The sequence below is a fragment of the Mya arenaria genome, chromosome 13, assembly GCF_026914265.1.
Source record: "Mya arenaria isolate MELC-2E11 chromosome 13, ASM2691426v1".
NCBI lineage: Eukaryota > Metazoa > Mollusca > Bivalvia > Myida > Myidae > Mya > Mya arenaria.
Window position 1 is genome coordinate 52552950 of NC_069134.1, and position 20931 is coordinate 52573880.

Sequence of the window (20931 nt, forward strand, 5' to 3'; positions counted from 1 at the left end):
AAAGTAATGCAGCGTTCACATAGGATGAAAAATTTATGAATTATGAATAAAACTGCTTTCTGTGTTAGTTTGCTGAAGTATGTTTTGTTTTTATCACTCAACAAATATCCTCTATATCTATATTTTTACTGCTTTATGTTCAAGATGAGATGGGCCAAACAGGAGCCTATTGTTAGAGAAATGATGAGGAAAAAGCGACTTGAACAAGGTATATGTATTAATAATATCTGTCATGTGTTCCCGTTCCGGATAGAAAAATCCGCCCCGAGGGCACCTGCGTTGCCAGGTAACGAGGCTTGCCGAGTTATCGGCTACGCAGCGTGCCCGAGGGTCGGATTTTTCTATCCGGAACGGACACACATGATAGATATTTTTTTCTAGCATACATTAAATTACATTTTTGTGAAAAAAATACATATAAAAAAGTAATTTTGTACATATCACCAAAACGCGCGTGCGATGATGTTTACTGACGTCATGACGCGCAGTAATTTGTATTCACTGCATACGTCAATAAGTTCCTTCGACATCACATCTTTTAAGGGTTATTTTGTTTTATTTTTTAAATTTTATTTTTGTAAAGTTAATGTTAATGGAACTCATCTATTTAAATCTCATAATAATTATTACATAAAGTGTATTATAAAAGAAATTGAAATTATTAAGTCACAGCGCGTGACTCATCTGGCATGGGGGATGCCAGATGGAGTTTTCCAGCACGGCTGAATTCACCGGAAATGCCTATCCGGTGTGCTAGAAATAGATAACCATAGCATAGTGCATTTACAGAGCTCATCTGGCATGGGGGATGCCAGATGGAGTTTTCCAGCACGGCTGAATTCACCGGAAATGCCTATCCGGTGTGCTAGAAATAGATAACCATAGCATAGTGCATTTACAGAGCTTCAGCTTTGATTGTGGAGGATCCTAGGCTCAATTCTGGACTGTGTCATGCTTAAAGACATCAAAAATGGGAATTTAGAGGGTAGTACTGGAAAATTAACTGTACTCAGTACTGGTTAAACCCCAAAAAGTCGTCTCCTATTTATTTTTCCTTCATACCAAGCTTGCGAAAGAATCAAGGTCACTTTGAAAAGAGCTAGGGTATGTCTAGATGCGACTGGGATTCGCAGTCACTTCTATCTTATGTCACTTATGGCATTTAAAAACTGAGTAAAGCATGGGAAGACCTTAATGAACTGTAATAAACAATACATACATGAATAAGAAATGGGTTTGAATAACCAATTTCCATGTAATAATACAAACATGATAAGTAAACGTTAATTGGCGGAGTGAGCCTGGTGAGCAAGCCCTTCTTAGTCATTTGATTTTACATGATATGTTTGAACCTACTTTGATTATAAAGTGTGTTTCCAGCAGGCTGGGAACAAAATTATGATATCACGTATGTTAGGTTGTAAAACCACAATTTTAATGGTTAAGATTTTGAAGTGTAGTACATATTGAATGGCGATAGGCGATTTCATTGGCTGGCATGTATGTTATAACTACTGAGTAATTTGCTCTCACTAATAATTTATAAGAAAACGGTATGAAAGTTTAAGAAGTTGGAATATTTTAACCTGCTTATATTCATGACTGACAGTGATTTTTTTGAAAGAGTGTTTTAGAAATATTATTATACATGTATGGGATTAAAAAGAATATTATAGAATTTTGCCATCAGTTATTCTGAAATCAAATCCACAAATCCCAGTCTTTAAAGGTTCAGTATAACAATTATTATTCAGTTACATATATGTGATATTGTTTTGTTTTGAAGGTTTGGATATGAGGAAGCAGTCGTCCCAGCAGATATTCACGAGTAACGCACCGTCTGGTATCCTCACAAACGACCTTGTTAAGATCATGGAATGTGAACAGGTATGTGAAATAAGGGAGACGAACAAATTCATCCCCTCCCTTGTTTAATTTAAATCTATTATTATGGCATAAAATAGTTGATCTTTATAGGTTAACAATGATGCAGTTAACAATTTTTTTTAACAATCAGCCCAATATCTACCACTGGCATGTGAGGCATAGTTTGATAAATTTGAACTGTCATAAAGTTGTCTTAGTCTGATTTTAAGGTTTATAATGCTATGGGAGTATGGGAGCCGAGCAGGTTAAAGACAACAGGCTAATTGTTCAAAACTTGGTTAATATCATTGTTGTTAACTCTCAAGTCTTCATTGCTCTAGAATTAAAAGGGATACATTTGTGATCTGCAGTAAATCTAACTGGTTCAAGACACCTGTTTCTTCTAAAGTTAATAACGATGTTGTTTATCATTTTGTTAACTTTAAAAAAGCTCTGAACAATTATTGCCACTAGGTCCCAGTGACGTTTGAAGCTGGCAAAGTGTGATTAACACTTACCTGTTGTCTTGTTTTTGATACCAGTGGTCTTATTCGTAGGTTTTCAAGAGCTCATAGTTGTTATTTTCAGGAGTGTGGTTTCTCGGCAGAGCCGATTGAAGACAATATCTACCAGTGGCGTGTGAAGCTGGCACAGTTTGAGGAGGGAAGGTATGTGACTTTCTACATTTGTACTTTTTTAAGTTCATGGATCAACACAGTGAATTTGTATCATGTATCAAGTATTTTGTGTTGTTCTTATTTTTTGAGCCTTTATGTAAACAAAGATCTTTTCATAAGTGGCAGAATTATGTATTAAATCTTAAAATTCAGAACTGTTAGCTATTACATTCATATCGTTTGTTTTATTTGAGACTTTAATAAAAAATCATAGCATGCATGTTTTGTAAAGTAACATGTCCATTGAATTTTAATATATGAAAATGATGTGGATAAATTTGCATGGTCAGTTAAACATTCATATTTCATGGTTTGAATATATTTTATTTCATGAAAAAGTAAAAATGAAAATTTATCTGAATACAAATAATTAAGAATTATCAAAAGCTCATTCTATGTAACATAATTGAAAATTTATTGAAATTGCAGGACTGATTATTTCCATTGATCGATTATATTTTTCGACCGATGTTCCTAATCCCTAATACTTTGTTGCAGCGATCTTGCCAAAGACCTTGCAGAAATCATGAGGCGACATGGATATGACTATATCGAGATGGAGATGGTAGGAATATTTCAGCTCAGTCCTCAGTTTAACCAAATAATTTAAAAAAAAAATACTTGTCATAAGTTCACATCAATAAAGCGCATAATTATGTATGAATGTAGCAAATCTGATCAGTTTTGCTATTAATTGTGGTAAATTAAGTCTCTTGAATAACAGCGCAATACTAGTTGCTAACATTGCTTTTGTGAAAGGCCTGTAAGTGATAGATTCGATTTGGTGGCTGTTCTGATGTTATCAAATATAATATGTTATGGACATATTTGAAGAACATATCATGAGGATGATCTAAGACCTAAAATTAATTCGATAAATATTGTCATAAAGAAAGAACATTAGAAAATCATTTTGAACATGGTGTTTGCATAATTTTAACAGAATATCGTAAAAAGAAATAATTATCATTGTCAGATATACTTCAGTTGTTTTTTTCCAGATGTTTGAGATAGATCTGTTCCCATTTTATCCACCATTGGTGAAAGTTTTAAGACCAAGATTACAGGTAAGTCTTTATGAAATTTATATAATAAATATAAGGTCTAATAAGTGGGTTTTCTCTGGGTACTTAGGTTCCCCCACAACACAAGGCCACACTCTCTCATAACATGACAACAAGGATGATTTATATATATATACTGTAATATTAACTTGTTTCACAATGGTTGTAAAATGAATAAGTTTTAAACTAAATATAATCATTAAATATTTTAGAAATGGGGTTCTTGTGTATGTAAAGATATGATAATTGCGAGGTTAGCAGTTTGTGCGAAAAGGATTTGGTCAGGCTGAACATTTTGTCTGATGTCTTATAAGTATATGCAGGAAATTTTCATATTAAGTAGGACATTAAATTATTTTTAACCAAAAACAGTTTATAAATGCGCACTACACAGATTTTAAATATAAACATCCGATAAAAGTGACAGTTGTCAAAAGGCTTCATATGCAATGTATATTTCATCTTTGGAGATCAGTTTAATCCTGGCCTTAAACAATTCCTTGAAGATAAACAGACAGTTTGAAAATCTACCGACAAAGTCCGACTGTCCGATGTGTTTCTGTGTACACCGGGTTAGTGAAGTCATCCTTAAATGAACATTCCATTATTTTTTGCTTTCCATAACAGGGTTGTATGATGCAGCGAATCACAAACATAGAATTCCTCCAACTCTCGTACTGGTCCCCAACAAAGGACATGAAGTCAGTTATCGAGGGTATTCGGGACTTCCTGCAGCAGTGGGCGCGTATCGACGTGGACCACGACAGGAACGACCTCTCTCGATGTCCATACCTCTATATTGAACATCACCTCCTTACTCTTACGCAGGTATGGAGAAAGCATTGAAAAATGCAGGTTTTTGTTACATGGTGGGAAGGCTAGATTTAGCATAGAGGTAAGTAGGCGAAATCAAGCAGATGTAGGTAACAGAGAGTATTTTTTAACAAAACTTTATATAATTATTAGATTGATTTTGAATAAGAGTGTCACTTTAAAGTGACACTCTGATTCAAAATCAATATATACACATGTATAACAAACATAATTTTTGCTGAAAACGCAAAAATATTAAATGAATGGTGATATATTAAATATTTGCACCTTTCTTTCAAATTAAACTCTGTATCCTTCATTAGAACCATTGTTTTTGACATTTATTTATCTTTTTTGGTATATCAATACAATTGTATTTTTGTGGTTAATCTTATTTTGGAATAAGGGTGCATCTTCAAAGTCTGCAGAGAATTGATTTACAAATACATTTTCATGTATGAGCAAGTAAAAGCCCCAAAATGGGACAGAGTTTGAATGTTTTTTTTTTGTTTTGTGAGAAATTGACATAACAATGCATTAAAATAGGCTACTATTTGCATCTATTAATATTGTGCCCCTTAAAGTGTGAAATATATATTATAGAAGTTTCAGCTTGTCTGTTTATCGATGAAAAAAGTCGAGACGTGGTAATAGCATTGGCCCATTGTTGGAGTGATCATTTTCAGTGATTGAGCCATAATTAAAAAAGAAAGTAAACAAACTGATATGAAACTTAGTGCAAATGTTGCCAGAGACAAAACACACATGTACACCAATACCAAACCTCTTGCTTCAATAATCGTTAAATTAAGGCTTCTGAGCTCAAACTGAATTTAGTAATATACTCATTATGCTAAGTCACTCGTTGGCATGATGTTGTGCAAGAGTGTATTCTTGTGTTTATTTCCAAAGGTGAGTGTTGGCGTTCTTTCCGAGGTTCACTTGTTTTTCTATAACACTTCCTTTACATAGGTGAGTGAGATGACACCCAGGGCTAATGACAAGTATCGGCTCGGGGAAGATAAAATTACGGAACTGAAAAACACAGCCAGAAGCCAAGTAAGTTGATTTAAATTTTGTTTCAGTGAAAGTAATTTTCATTCAGTGAAGATTTGGCAGAAATGTGAAAGTTGGTCTTTTAGAATGGAATGAAGTTTTTTTGAAATAGTGGAACTATAAAAATTATTTACAAAAGGATTTTTATTTGTTGCCGTATCATATTTATTGTGTATGGAGCAAAACTGTTAAAAGTAGTAAATGTATTGAATTGGTATATTCACCTAGTCTATTGTATAGAGAACACTTGGGGTTTATATTGACTTATGAACCAAAAGGGATTATTATGCCATTATTTATTTGTGCTCCGATTGGACAAGCTCAATGTCTGTTATGTGATGTTAAGTATTTCACTGTATTTGATATTGTTTTATACAAACATACATTGTTGATGACTTTTCTTTAACAATAAATACTCAGCCGCAGAAGATTTTGCTAATTTTAAACCTGAAGAATAATTACTGAATTTTACTGTGCAAAAGACACAGCAGGCAAAAAAGTAGGAGAAAAATTGGGGTAAAAAGCCTAATACCATAGATAGGAAGCAGTGGAAAAATGTCAATTACAGTAGCCACCATGTTTGTTTTGAATTATGAAATTGGCCTGAAATGGCCTTTGTCAGAAGCCTTATGCTATAGAAAGGGCACAGACATTTTATTTTTAAAAATTCTGGGGCATAAAAATGCGTCCTATACACAGTAAAATTCAGTATTTAAAATGTACCGATAGAATTTACTCCCGTGCCTTTCAGCATGAATATCTGAAAAAAAGCAATCTATCCGTAATACATACATTAGATAGTTTAGTATTATTATTATTAAATCTGATCGATTTCTTTGTTACAGCAACAGAAAACAAGCCAGGAAAAAGAAAAGGATGAATTTTGGGCAAAGGGAGTTGGATATGGGCACGTTAACAGACCAGGCTGGGATATAGACGCTTACCTGGCCGCCAACAGGGAAAAAGACAATAAGGTTTGTGTGGCTCATAGTGATGGGAACCAGTGACAAAATGTACATCTACTTAACTCAAACGAGTTGTTATTGAAAAATTTATATTACTCCATGTAAGCATTCGTGCTTGGCTCAATATTCGCAAGGCTTGAAGCATTTAGGCCAGTCCCTGGGATATCGAACCAACGCGTTTTGACTATATATCAACTCCTACATAAATGACACTATCCGATAGGTCTAGAGCGATTATGTGGAGGTGGTGTATAATCCATACACCCTTAGTAATTTTATACCCCACAAACGAAATTATCGAAATGGTGACCATACAAAATCCTCGCTTCACACTTCTTTTGATATTTGGGCGACCTTCTATGGGGAAGTTAACTTATGTTCGCTAATTATCGGTCTATCATGATCAATCAGTTTAGTCTAATTACCAGACGTTTCTTTTTGAGTCAATTTTAAATTGTGTCTCTTAAGCGTTTAGCTTGTACGAATGAAATTGAAGCTAATGGTAATATGTTGAAATTAAATTCTCTAAGTAGTGTATAAGTTTAGCAGAGAGCAACACTGTAAAAAGCTGGGGATGTATGGGTTATACAAGCCTTGCTCTCTCATGGTATGAAACCACTGACTGTGTATATCACACACATCCCCAGCTTCTAACATTGTGTCAAATAATTCATTTATAACTGTGATTTTGGGACTACTTTTTTGGGAGTATGAAAACATTATTGTGTAGAAGTTATTTAGATAGCTATAAAGACTCAAATTGAAGCTGTGTACAGCTGGCAAGACACAAATTTTGTGTTATTGCATTGCCAATATGAATACATTTATTTGTATGCGTGTGGTTTAGGGACTACTGGTTTGTGAGTATGGAAACTTGCATTAATTTGTAGTAGTAATTCAGATAGCTGTTAAGACTCATTTGGAAGCTGTTTACAGCTGGCGAGACACAATTTTGTGTTATTGCATTGTCCATCTTATATTCTTTTTTACTGTTAAAGAGAATGATGATTAACATTCTGAGAAGGAAGCTATTTACACCATGACCATTTGGTGTTAAAAATTGTCCAAAATTAGTCAGTAATTTATCAGTTAGACTAATATCACACACCAGATAACTTCAGTATAAGGTAAAATATTGAATTTTCTTCAATGACTTGAGCTTACCATTGTAACCAATTTCAGATTGAGTCAGCATTACGAGACATTGTGAAAGAGCTTAAGAGACTGCCAGCATGCCAAACCACCACGGAGATAGCTGCCACGTCGTCCGTGTACGATGTTGCAGGGACCAGCAGTATGGATATAACCCCGCCTCCTGGGAGTGGGGATTTTATTCATGACATTTACACGGTACTGGAGGGCTCGGTGCTTATACCATTCATTGAGGTAGGAAATGTACAATATTGCCTGATTGTTTTGCTTTATCTTGAATGTTTTTGTAGGAGTGGTGATTTTATTCACTATGTACGGTAGGGCTAATCGATGTTAATCGATTATGCAGTCATATAGCACTTTTCAATGGGAACAGATATGCACAGATATTTTGAAGGACGCATATCAGTGAATTATGTAGAAGTTAATACACGCCAGGCCGTTGAGTGATAATTGGCCTGAGTGGCTCATAATGGCCCGAGACGTAGTCGAGGGATATTATGAGCACGAGCGCAAATTTTCACTCAACGGCCCGGCTACGCCGTGTATAAACCTCTTTAATACATATGTTTGTTTTTCTTATTTTGCAAGTTTAAAGTTTGCTTTTTAAAGTTTACCTGCAATCAAGTTGTGCATTCTCATTGCGCTCTCTCTTATCTACGATGAGTTAACTCACTCTCAAATTAAATTTACTTTTTATTTAGTTTTTGAGAGTGAGCCAAATAGGCAAACAACATTTTGTTGTCACTTTTATGTTCCCATTCCAATTACAATTGATTACTTTGAAAATTCCACAGCACATCTATCCAAATCTTTCTGTACGAATCACTAACATCTATCTGTTCATGTCCTGAATAACTGAATTCAATTCAATAAACATGAACACTTAGCAAGTAGAACGACTGTCTGTACTTAAATAAACCAATACCTCGTATTAATGATGTCAACATGTATGAAAAGTTGCTATTTTCCAAGTAAATTCAATTTTGCCTCTTCCTTTGTTTTTCTTTTTAATGTCAACGCAGAATAAAAAAATGCTGCCCTAACTGTCCACACTGGTTATCATACACTAGCATATCTTCCTAAACTGTGTTTGCGTTTGCCTCCCTTTAGGATTTTAATAATAAATATGTTCAAGCAGATCAATAAAATTTTATTTATTTAGTCAAGACATTACTTTGCAGTCACCAAAAATAATTTTAAGGCGAAAATTGAATTCACGTGCGAACGTTCTATGGGCCGCAAAATAATAATCGAAAATCGGCCCGGGCCGCAAAACTGATAATTGCTGAGTCATGCAAATAATCGCGAAATCCCTGTACAAATGTGTTACTATATATATATAGTACCATATGTATTAAAGTATCTTTATGCTCTGAAAATATAAACATGTGTAAATTGGACACTTTTTATGTGTTTTTTTACGCATGATATGCCCGTAATCAGAAGTGCTGGGTACACATGTAGAAATAGTGAAATGTGTCATATATTTAAGAAAACAGTTGAAATTTAATATGTTGAAAAAAGTAAAAGTGTAATTTACAAAAGTATTTTGGTCTTTTTCAGCAACATTTGAAGGAGAATTCTTTACTAGAGATCAGCAGACATGCTTCAGTAAGAACATTACACTTGTATTTTAAAATACAGCTTTTATGGATATTAAGTACACAATTTAAAGATTTGTATCTTTAAGATGAATATACTCAATAGATTTATTACTCGATGATGATATTAAGACTCACTTACTTTTATACAAGCTTTCACCAAATGTTTTATTCAGAACATTTATTTTCTTTTTCTGGTTAATAAAACGTAAACTTGCAAAGAGATTTGTATAATTTCAAACATTTGTTGAAAGCTTAAAGTATGATGACTTTCTTCCGTCCTTATTCTGAGAGTGATTCAGGCATCAAATACAACAATAGAAAATTTGGCGACCAAAAAAGATTATATTGTTATTCTTAATAATGCTGATAAACATCTTAGCAACCTTGGAGGATTGCAAATTTGCCATTCATTTTCAATTTCAGTTGAAGTAAAGCTGCATTAACATTATTAATAATGATTTTTTCATGGTTTATTCCTATGTTCATATTGATCAGTCAGTCAGTACACGAACCTTGTCCAATTGATACCTTTTTTAAAGTTTTGAGTATTCTTAGGCCTTGGGTCCTCAAAATTAATACAGGGGTTGGTCTTGACTTTGATGTTAGAACCAAAGGGAACGGTTGTGGTGACCTTGAACACAAAAGCTTTACTGATTGAAAATGAAAAGGCTTGTTTTGACATTTATTTCACATATATTATATGAATTACCAGACATCAAAATGTAACATATTTGTCAATGGTAAATATAGAAAAATATGATAACAATCATTAGATGGTTTGGGTTGTCTGGTCAGCACAATGGCCAGCATACTCGCTCTCTCCATGATGACCTAGGTTTTATTCCAAGACTGGGTGCATGTGAGTTTTGTTGGTGGTCATCAAGTTGATCAAGTGTTTTTCCTCCAGGTACTCCAGTTTCCCCCACAGCACAAGACCACACTCTCATGCAACATCATGCTAATGAGAATGAAATAATAAAAGTTAATGTAACTTTCTTCATACTGTGAAATCATTTATATTCGTTGGCATGAAATTTCGTGGTTTGCCGAAAAATTACAATTTCGTGGGTACTTGAATTCGTGGTTTTACGTTTTTGAAAAATAATATAATAGAAATTGTGATTGTCCTAGATCGACTGCATTGCACGCAGCGGCTCATGATTTCCATTGTCTACATCACTTGGTTTATGACACTCGCTAAAGTGGTATGACATGCCAATTAGTGCATATATCCATGTCCGTTATCGATTTAATTGGAAATTAAGGTCATGAAAGAAGATGTACCCTGACCCTTAATATAGATAGACGAAGCCTATGAATGCTAATAAAGAAATTTGCAAACTGTGAAAACACCGAGAAGGTCCGTATATTTGAGAAAACAATCCCGAAAGATAGCTGATGTTTAGAAATTCAATTACCTTTGAATATCATCTCATTTCAATATTTATTCACATGTACTGCGGCCTCTGTAACGAATAAACTAGAGTATGTACATAACATGGCAATTGAAAAAGGGAATAAAGGGTCAATATTTCGTCGGATCTTGAATTCGTGGATCACTCAACCCACGAAAACCACGAACATTAATGCCCCATGAACATTAATGATTTCACAGTAATTGTTTTAAAAACAGACAAAGTTTAAACTAAATGGTTTGGATATTTGATTTAGACTCGGAATGATTATTTTTCTCTCTTTCAGGTCTACACTGTGATTATCAGTTTGATACGAGAAATAGGTACTGTCTTGCTTTTGTATGTCATTATATCATTTGTTAGTAATATTTTGTCTGGTTAGGGCTGTGGTTATTGAATTGCTTCTCAGAAGGTTTCTCAGGTCCAATTCTCAGTCTGGGTGTATGCAAGTTGTATTGGTGGTCATGAAACCTAACAAGTAGGCATTCCAGTTTCCCTAAACCACAAGACAACACTCATGCCTAACATTGTGCAAAGGAGAGTGGTCAATATAATGTTGTAAAAACTTGTTTTACACTCCTTGAAGTTTGAACTAAACTAGGTAACATATTCCTTCATTTTACTTTTGAGTGGTTTTGTTTGATTTCTTCACGAATTTCTTCTTTATTCCAGCATATCGTAAAGAGTTACTGCCCTTGTTATGTTGGCTGGATGGACAGACACACTCCCTGTACCAGTATCTTGAACAGCTGAATGACAAGGTATGTCTTCTTAGTGAAATAATGTTAAGGGAGGTAATTCCTGATCCTGCTTTCTGCTCTACTGCAACTTGGTGCAAAGAGTTTCTGGCCCTGTCATGTTGGCTGGATGGACAGACACTCTCCCTGTACCAGTTTCTTGAACAGCTGAATGACAAGGTATGTGTTATAATTTTAAGGGAAATAATTCCTTTCCTGCATTCTGCTCTTTTGCAACTTGTTGTACAGAGTAACTGCTCCTGTTATGTTGGCTGGATGGACAGACATTCTCTGTACCAGTATCTTGAACAGCTTTATGTCAAGGTATGTCTTCATAGATTTATGTTGTAACTTGTCATAAAGAGTTACTGCCCCTGTTGGCTATGGACACACATAAAAATTATGCATTCGGCCAGTTGTTAAACTTTCCTAAACTAAGTCTATAGGATTATGCCCCTTGCATTCTTGCAGCTATTTTTGTACAAATCTAGATCAGATAAGTAACATCTTAGCAGCTGGTCATTTCTCTTTATAATGTGGTATTGCCATGAGGATAGAATCCAACAGGAGAAGTTCATTTTTGAGACTTGAAAAGTGATTAGTTAAAAAATCAATGTTATCATTATGTTTTTAACGGGAAGTATTAAATAAACTTTGCTTGCAGGCCAGTATAATGCTAAAGCAGATCTCCAAACCATCCAACGGTCATCTCCCAGAGAGCACGGGCGCTGACAATGACATTTATACGGATACAGACTCGGACATGAGTGATGCGGAGGTACAGGACTGTATCACGGCCAACGTGAAGTACATGTGGCAGAAACACCAGGACATTGCGGCATACGTCAGACGGACCAACAGACAGCCCATGAAGGGCCCAAGTGCTGACCCAGATATGGAGGAAAAACTGGCTAAGTAGGTTTAACCTTTGCTGACTATTTATCAATTGATTCCAAATAGGGCCTTTCAAAAAAACTTCTGGTTCAGGTTACCTGACACTACCCATGAAAAAGGAGCAGACCATACTGTTTCTATAGTCTGTGGTTAAAAATAAATTATCAAAAAAAGATTATACTTTTAAGCCCCAATTATGACAATACATTTCTAACATAAAGCCTAATAAAAAAACAACTACCTTCCCTACCTGTTTTTGGACAAGATGTCACCCGGACAATTATTTATTTTTTTGGCCTTAGTGTGCCTTTTTTTTTGGGGGGGGGGGGGGGGGGGTAATTTATATAATTTTATTAATCAATAATCTTTCTGTTTTCAGGTTGTTTTTCTTATTCCAAGTTTTTGCCTTTATATTGAAATGGAGTGTTGGTTTTCTTATTTCCATTAAATGCTGGTTTTAATTTGTTTTTAGGGAGATCGGTGAACTGTTCAAACTAGTTAAATGTGAGTATAGTTTCGGTTTTCTACATGTACATGTATGTTTAAAAAGCAAGAACTTAAACTTAATTATTTAAGCAGTTGGGGAGTAGATTTCAGACATTTGATTATCTGAAATGAAATAAAATATGTTTGTTTTCTATGGTTCCGAAATAAGTGTCAAATTCAGTCAAAAAAGGGTTCTAATTCTCATTTGACAGTACTAAATTTCTGACATCTTCAGTAAATGATGTCATGATATTTTTTTCCAATTTATCTATTTGATGTTTGAATGTTTCAAAAAACATTAATGATAACTTTGAAGCTTTCCATTGCCATTAAAATAATATGTATTTGCAACAGACAAGACATGTCAGACGTCACAGAACGTCAAGTAATGGAGCCAATTGCTCTGCTGAATAATCACTTCGATGAATGAAAATTAGGCAAAGGTGTACGTTTTTCTGAACAAGTGTGGCATTGATTGATTTTTAACAGGCATATGATTTAAAGAAAAAAAGGCAAACATTGTGACTGTCCAAGATCTACTGCTGTCTGAGATCTACTCCCCTAGCGATACCTGTATATTTTTTGGAATGTTAAGCTAGAGATTGACTTAAAGAGTTGCGAAATTCTGAATAATCTATAAACCAGGGCTTTAAAAGACAGGCTTAAAATCGTTCAGTCTTCACAACCACATACATATAGTTATTGTTTGGTTCATTGCCAGTGTGCCTTGAGAGAGAAGATCTGATTGGTCGATGCTCATGCCCTCCAATCAATGGGGATGCGGCAGCCAGTGGGGATGCCCCTAATAACCATGTACAAAAGGTAAATTTTGCCAAAATGATATAAAGAAAAGTCCAAAATAGAATTTTAACCTAATCTCCAAGCTGGGTCCAAAAACATTTGGACTTAATAGTGTGTTACCCAATGCTAAGTCGAGATATTTTCGGACCATGTTCAAGTTCTTGGGTGGTCATGTAAGGTCAGATAAAAATTCGCAATTTGGCTTCAGAAATGATGTTTGCACTTTTGTCACACATTTCATTCTCAATTTTTTAATTTTAAGAAAATTAATATGTATTTGATTAATGCATTTCATTACTTTCTACAGTTATCTGCTATGTCAGTGCACTATTTTTAATATTTCTGAGTTCCAGATTTTGAATCCTAAGCTCATGTGAATTATATTAAACAAAAGTACCGCTGTTTAGGAATGGAAATTCTCAGGACCATTGGCTGATAAATTCCTTAAGCATTTATTTTGGTTTGGAATTTCTTAAGCTGTTTCATTGGTTAATATGCCTAATCCAAAAAACGCTAACCGAAGGTTGGGCTTAATTTATCCAACTGGTTTTCTTACAGTACACCGCTGCGGAGAGCCAGTACCGGGAAACCATGAAGCCGCTACTGTTTGAGTCAAGCACCATCCCTGTAAGCGGGAAACACTGCCATCACTATGCCAAACATCTCACTAGTCAGGCCACATCAAAACAACAGGTGGGTAGGAAACAATGACATTAGGCCATGCCAAATTTATATTTAGCATCCGGCTTAAATAAAAAAATAAAACTACCTCCATGCTAGTTTAATTCTCTTTTTGATAGATGCTTTAAATAACAAATTTTACGAATGGAAACCATGAATAATGCATCATAAGCATTTCCTGTTGCATACATGTAAAAAATTTAACTTCCACTTATATAATGCATTATACTTATTTGTATTTTAATTATTTAATTCAAGTAAATGATACTTCTTTGCCAAGTTAAAAGTTTGGTTAACGTTGTTTCTTTTCACCCTGATAATGCTGAACATAGAATTATTTTTTTTGCATGGTCTTACATGTGATATAAAGTAGAATTCCATTATGTCAAAATCATCTTGATTTTCTAGTTATGTCAAACTTTTTTTACCGGTCCTTCTGTTCATTAAATAATATGACGCATTTCCGTTAATGTCGATTTTTTTAAAATTATATTTTGCTATATTAAAACCATACATCAGGCCCCAGGGTTGATTTTAGTACATTTATTTCATATCTTATGTCAAAATGCTAGTCAGGCTGAAGGTGCGAAATTTTCATGACTGAATGCAGCTTTACAAAATCATGTCAGAGTGAAACTTTTCAAAACCTCTGGCTGATACTTGCCTGTCTTGCAAAAAAAGGCAAGTATTTCATTGCTTTGATTTTGTCAATGTTGTGCCAAATACTTGCCCAAACCAAAATTATCCACGAAATTCACAACAAAGATGGTTCATGTGTTTCCCATTACAATGTGCACACGCGAAGCAAGGCTGTTATACACAACACTTTTACAAATTGAGTGCTTACATGTGATGTATATTTTCAGGTGATCCGGATTGCCCAGGAGCTTTCATCATTGTCGTCTTCACTGCCACTGAATCTGTCTTCATCTATATTTGTTCGCACGGTGAGTGGAATGGAAAATCCGGCCATCATTAAAGCCATTATTTCATATTCTTTGATACTGTTATATGCAGGAAGAGACAGATTGATTGAAATTTGAAAATTTTATGCTTAATATAAGCTTATTATAGGTATATGATGTACAATAAGCTTTACATTTTATGATCCATTTTTGAAAATGCAATATACAGCCGAACCTTGTTGGCTCGAAATCCCAGGGACCTGCAAAAATACCTCGAGCCTTGGAAAATTGGAGGCAAGCGGGAATGCAACTATTAGTGTAAAGATAATCGGTCGTTTGTATCCAGTTTGAGCCAATGGGGATTTCAAACCAAGCAAGATTGAGCCAACAGGGTTAGACTGTAGTTAAATAAGGGATGTGATCTGTGATTTGCTGATTTCCTTGGATCTAATGGGTCCATGAAAAAATAAAATGTTTTTGCTAATTAAAAAGGGTTAACTGGTTGCTTTGGTTGTTACTTTATTTGGGGTTTTTGTATTGACACTTAAGTTTGTTTCAAGTTTGAAGTGGACCTACAAGGAGCATCCATAGCTTACAGCGATACTCCTGTTTGTTTAAACGATGGATGGATGACCTTTAACGTATTTACTCACATTTCTGTTTCTCTTCAAGGATGATGAAAGAATATCATTGATGCAAGCGCTAATAACAGGGTATGTAGAGTTACGAACATGCTCATAATGAACTCAAATTAAATTAATAACTGTTTTGCTATTAATTAAATATTTCTTTGCTTCATTCCTTTTTAAGTTCGGGGCCCGTTTCAGTAAAGGATTTTAGTCATAAATTCAAAAATCTTACTTCTGTAATAATATCACAGATGATATTAATTTAATTATTTTAGTTCCTCTCTGCTGTGTTTTCATCCAAGATGCTGGCTAAATTTCAATTTATTCTAAAGTTTTGCCAAACAATGAAAATATTACACAAGGATAATTTCACTGTACGATTAAAACCTTTATCGAAACAGGCCACTTGGGCTGTATTTAATGCCTACCTTAGATTTCACTTAATTTTAAAAGTTTTTTGATTGGACTGTAAATATAACTGGCCAATGGACTGAATGGAATAACTGAGGCGTGTCTAAGGATAAGGATAAGAATGATATGGAATATGGCCCCAGATCATTTATTTTTCCCTCTTTCATTAAAATTTTATCCAAAAAATTAATCATATTTAGAAAATCCAACCTAAAAATTCATAAATCCTTAAACCTTAACCATTTCATTGAAGTTAGAAATAGTTCCAATCCCTCTTAACATTTCAGGCCAGAAGGTACCCCCTACTCCAATGGCTGTTTTGTGTTTGACATATTTTTTCCTGCTACCTATCCAATTGTTGCACCAAAAGTTAACCTTCGAACTACAGGGAATGGCACTGTTCGTTTTAACCCAAACCTTTACAAGTAAGAACATAATCGGTGTTACGATATCGGATACTCAATTATGTGAATTTCATATGCGTACTGAGACCATGTTTGGTTTATATTTGAAAGAGTTTAAATGTCTAGAGAAAGTGTAAAAAAATAGCCAGAAATAGCCAGATTTATTAAAAAAGAGCAGAATTGGTTTTGAAACATTGCAAAATTGGCCATTCTTAATCCACTGTCAGTTGAAATAAAGAACAAAGTACAAATTGCAATAAATTGATATTTTCTGTATTTTCAGTCGTTAAAAAAACAGATGCGTAATCAGCTAATACCTGTTCAAATGATACCAAAATTATATTAACATGTTGGTGACGAGAACTATGAGATAAATAGCTTATATGTGAATTTTTAGACAATATGATGCATAATGATTTTGTAGAGGATTTTCATTGCAGCTGTTCAGTTATTATTCAGGCTTATAGTTACCGTAACAAAATGGCCGTCCAATAAAAACTCTAACAGCTTTCAGGGTTATTCTCTTTTTTTGTATTACAAGTGTGTCTCTCTGAACTGGGTATAGGCTCTTATATTGGTTTAAGTTAAGCCCCTTTTCTGTATTTACTATTACAGCTGTGGTATGGTGTGTCTATCTCTACTGGGAACATGGCAGGGCCAAGGTGGAGAACAATGGAATGAAAAAACTTCCACAGTCCTACAGGTAAAGTATCTTTATATATTTATACACCCCACAAATTTTGAATTTAACTGTAGATAGAAAGTTGTTATTCTCCACAGAGTTTGATAAGAATGATACATGGCTAGCTTAAAAATGTATGTTCGTCCCATCATTTGACATGCCTGTAAGTTAACACTAATGGATCCCTGGCGCGCACACACCCTTTTATAGCCCATGTTCACTTTTAACTTCAATATTGGCGAAAAAGAGTAATGAATTATGCTAAAAATGCACCATGTTGGACTAGAAATTAATAAATTTTCTTGAGGAAGTACCCCCAAACCCCTTTTCCAACACTTAAAACCAAATTATTTTCGGATCTGAGGCAGGGGCGCCAGTCAAAAGGTTTATGCCCCTAAGTAACGCTCCATCAAATCCTGGATCCGCCTCAAGTTAATGTAATTAAAGCTTTAAATTAGGGAATAGTTACTGCTCCCACAAATTCAGTTATTGAAAATTTACACAAGCGCTGAGCATGGGTGTATGATTTCAGTCTCAAGGGTTGTGGGTGACTTAACTGTTTTTTACCATTCGAAAAAATAACTAGCATGTGGTATAAGTAAAAAACGCTGTAATTTATCCACACACTAATAATTGAACAGTTAAGCTCGGCCTACTTGTTACCATTCCGATATGGGAGTATAGACGAAAACTAAACATTCTCAAATGTGGTACAATCGTATTTAGCCCATAGTTCATTCCATATTACATTAATTGGGCAATGACTCCAGTGTATATACTTTTCAGGTATTGGTATCCATTCAATCCTTGATTTTGGTACCAGACCCATATTTCAATGAGCCCGGCTACGAAGCTTCAATGAAGTCTGACGAGGGCAAAAAAGCCAGCGATGATTATAACAAAAGTAAGATTAGATATTAAGATAAAATGAAGGTGTTGGTAATAGATCTAATTGTTAATCCGCATATCTTACCAGAATTTTTAAGCCTCTATAAAATATGATGAGATGAAAAAACCTAGCAAGGATTATAAAATGAAATAATGAAAGCATTGGTGATACATTCAATTGCTGATCCTTTAAGTTGACTGATATTTCTAGTCAGGCTATGAACCTTCTATGGAATATGGCAAGAGGGAAAAAGGCCAATGTCTAAGGATTGCAACAGAAATATGATAAAACTAAGGTGGTTAAACATCTAATGGTTGATCCTTTTATGTGATCGATATTTTAAGGCAGACGGCTATGATGCTTCTCTTAAGATATGTTACAATAAATCAAAATGACATCAAGGTGTTGGTGATGGACAACAGTTGACCCTATTTGATTCAATATTTGAGATTTTTTGGGATTGTTTTTAAGAAAAACATTTAACTGAAGCTACTGTCATATCCTTGGTGTCGGTGTTGTTGTCATCGTCTTTGGCCAGAACTTATGTTATATTTACATGAAACTTTGTAGACGTGTTCACTATAACTAGACATGAGTAGCAAGTCCTATAACTAGGGCTAAAATATTTGTCAGGTTATGCCCCTTGAGCAAATCTCTTTTCAAAAATGATGATCAATGACAACAGCTAGAGATGCTATTATTAAGTCTTTACAAAAAAAATCATGTTACAGTAGAACACCGCTATTTCGAACACCAATAAACCGAATTAATCGGTTTTTCGAACTTCGGTTTCGGTCCCGATTTTTTTCCTTCTTTATTCAATGTAAAAAATAATGTTTAAACCAAACTTCACTATTGCGAATAAATCGATTTTTCGAACTAAATATTCGGTCCCAAATACATTTTTCACGTGTATTTATCAATCTTTATTTCGAATTCGAAACTGTGCACAAATAATAGTCGATGTAAATTTCGAATCCGCTAGCAGACGACCCATGCTCCTCGCTTTGTTGTGTTTTTACACCTACGCTGACATCCGCGTGACAGACCAATTAACGTTATAATAAGGTGCAATTATCGCGGTTTAAGGAATGCCTTGGGTTAATTGGTGCGTGTATGGAGCAAACAACAGTGTCAAATACATAGAGTGATTAATGTTGAGTGATATTATTTGTATATAACGGATGTTTTTTTCGGTAAAATCGTCATTCGAACTGTCTGCCACAACAACACCGATTGATGCTTTATTCACTCGACCCACTGCCGAGCAATCTGGAGAAGGGCCCGGTAATAAACCCGGGAGGATACCGGGATCGGCAGTAAAGGGGAAGGGAGTAAAGCGACATGATGCCGGTAGAGAAGAATTCGGATGCGCCGGATTTCGGAGACAATCGTTGGTGGAACTTCGGATTATTTCTCTCAATGTTTATTTCGAATAATCGTTATTTCGAAGTATTTAGCTGGGTCCTGACGACTTCGAAATAGCGGTGTTCTACTGTACATTTAATTTTAAAATTTCCCATGTTCTTTGGTTTGAAACATAACTTTCTCTTTCCCAGGTATACGAATCCACTGTATCAACCATGCAATGGTCAGCATGCTGCAACACCCACCTCCCGGCTTTGAAAGTGTGATACGCAATCACTTCCACTTGAAGAAAGATAGCATACTGCAGGTTAGTACATGTTATAAATAGGAGACAGACAAAACCACCTAGCAATGTTTGCATATGCGGGCATAATCCCCCCAATATAAAATATACAGGATTTTGACCGTCTTTGAAAAAAAAAATGAGGGGGAGGGGGGATTTTGTGCTCTTGATCATTATTACGGATATATAAATCCATCCAGTATTACATCATTATTGATCATCATAAACAATCAAACAATTCAACTTATGATAAATTTTGTAATCAAACAAATCATGATTATGATTTAACTAGATTACATGAAAGCTAATTAATAAATACTAACATCTGGTAACTTAAGTTTTAGTGATAAGATTTAGTTTTTTTATTTTGACTTTTTGAAGAAGGTTAGTGTTAGGGCAATTTTCACATATAACTCTAATACCCTTCATTCAATACACTTCATACTTTACACAGTTGTTCAAGCACACAACTAGGTTACATTACTCAATATCATCCTTGCCCAAATTGTACATATGTTTATGGCTAAAAGGATAAACAGGTGTGCATTCATTGTCAAAAAGCTTTACAGAGCTTGCTTACATATCATATTATAAATTGTACATACGTTCATCCCTAAAAAGCTCTTCAGAACTTACGCACATATCAGATTTTAAATTAAATATATGTACATCGCTAAACTGATCAAGAGAGCTTTTGTCCATAGCAGATATATAAAATGTACACAGTACATCACTACTAAACGGTCCTACATGTGCATTTACAATCATTGCTGCATTATATAAATACCGCATGGCTTCACGTGTGACAGTGCATATTGTCAACTGGAGAGAAATACTGTTATCCGAGGCAAAACACTACTGCCAGTGTAAGGCAGTACGAAATTGCCCATGATAGGTATTGCAGAATTTAACATTGGTATGTCATGTGAGGTATAATACGAAAAATTGGCATTCAATTGCCCTCTTTTCAGGAGATGCAGCAGTGGTCACGGTCCGGCGGCAAGTGTTCTCAGCTTGACTCCGCAACACACAGCCTGAAGAAAGAGCTGAAAAAGCTTACCCCACCCGCCAAGACTTGAGAGGGACGACTGGCTAGAATTAACTCATGGAAAAAGTGTGACAAACTCTTGGTGAATAGTGTGATGA

At 34.8% G+C, this 20931-nt stretch overlaps 1 protein-coding gene across 1 annotated transcript in view; it reads left to right on the plus strand.

Moving 5' to 3' along the window:
• The window catches only part of LOC128215357 (uncharacterized), a 65938-nt gene that overhangs the window by 14463 nt on the left and 30544 nt on the right, over window positions 1-20931 (plus strand). Inside the window, exons 8-30 of the mRNA XM_052922047.1 lie at window positions 145-208; window positions 1787-1887; window positions 2455-2534; window positions 3042-3108; window positions 3545-3610; window positions 4235-4435; window positions 5393-5479; window positions 6322-6450; window positions 7624-7827; window positions 9160-9207; window positions 10902-10938; window positions 11288-11376; window positions 12017-12267; window positions 12719-12750; window positions 13454-13554; window positions 14092-14226; window positions 15081-15161; window positions 15792-15832; window positions 16447-16584; window positions 17179-17266; window positions 18032-18149; window positions 19694-19809; window positions 20757-20861. Of these exons, the coding sequence (XP_052778007.1) occupies window positions 145-208; window positions 1787-1887; window positions 2455-2534; window positions 3042-3108; window positions 3545-3610; window positions 4235-4435; window positions 5393-5479; window positions 6322-6450; window positions 7624-7827; window positions 9160-9207; window positions 10902-10938; window positions 11288-11376; window positions 12017-12267; window positions 12719-12750; window positions 13454-13554; window positions 14092-14226; window positions 15081-15161; window positions 15792-15832; window positions 16447-16584; window positions 17179-17266; window positions 18032-18149; window positions 19694-19809; window positions 20757-20861 (2379 nt within the window). The remainder of the gene's footprint in view (window positions 1-144; window positions 209-1786; window positions 1888-2454; window positions 2535-3041; window positions 3109-3544; window positions 3611-4234; window positions 4436-5392; window positions 5480-6321; window positions 6451-7623; window positions 7828-9159; window positions 9208-10901; window positions 10939-11287; window positions 11377-12016; window positions 12268-12718; window positions 12751-13453; window positions 13555-14091; window positions 14227-15080; window positions 15162-15791; window positions 15833-16446; window positions 16585-17178; window positions 17267-18031; window positions 18150-19693; window positions 19810-20756; window positions 20862-20931) is intronic.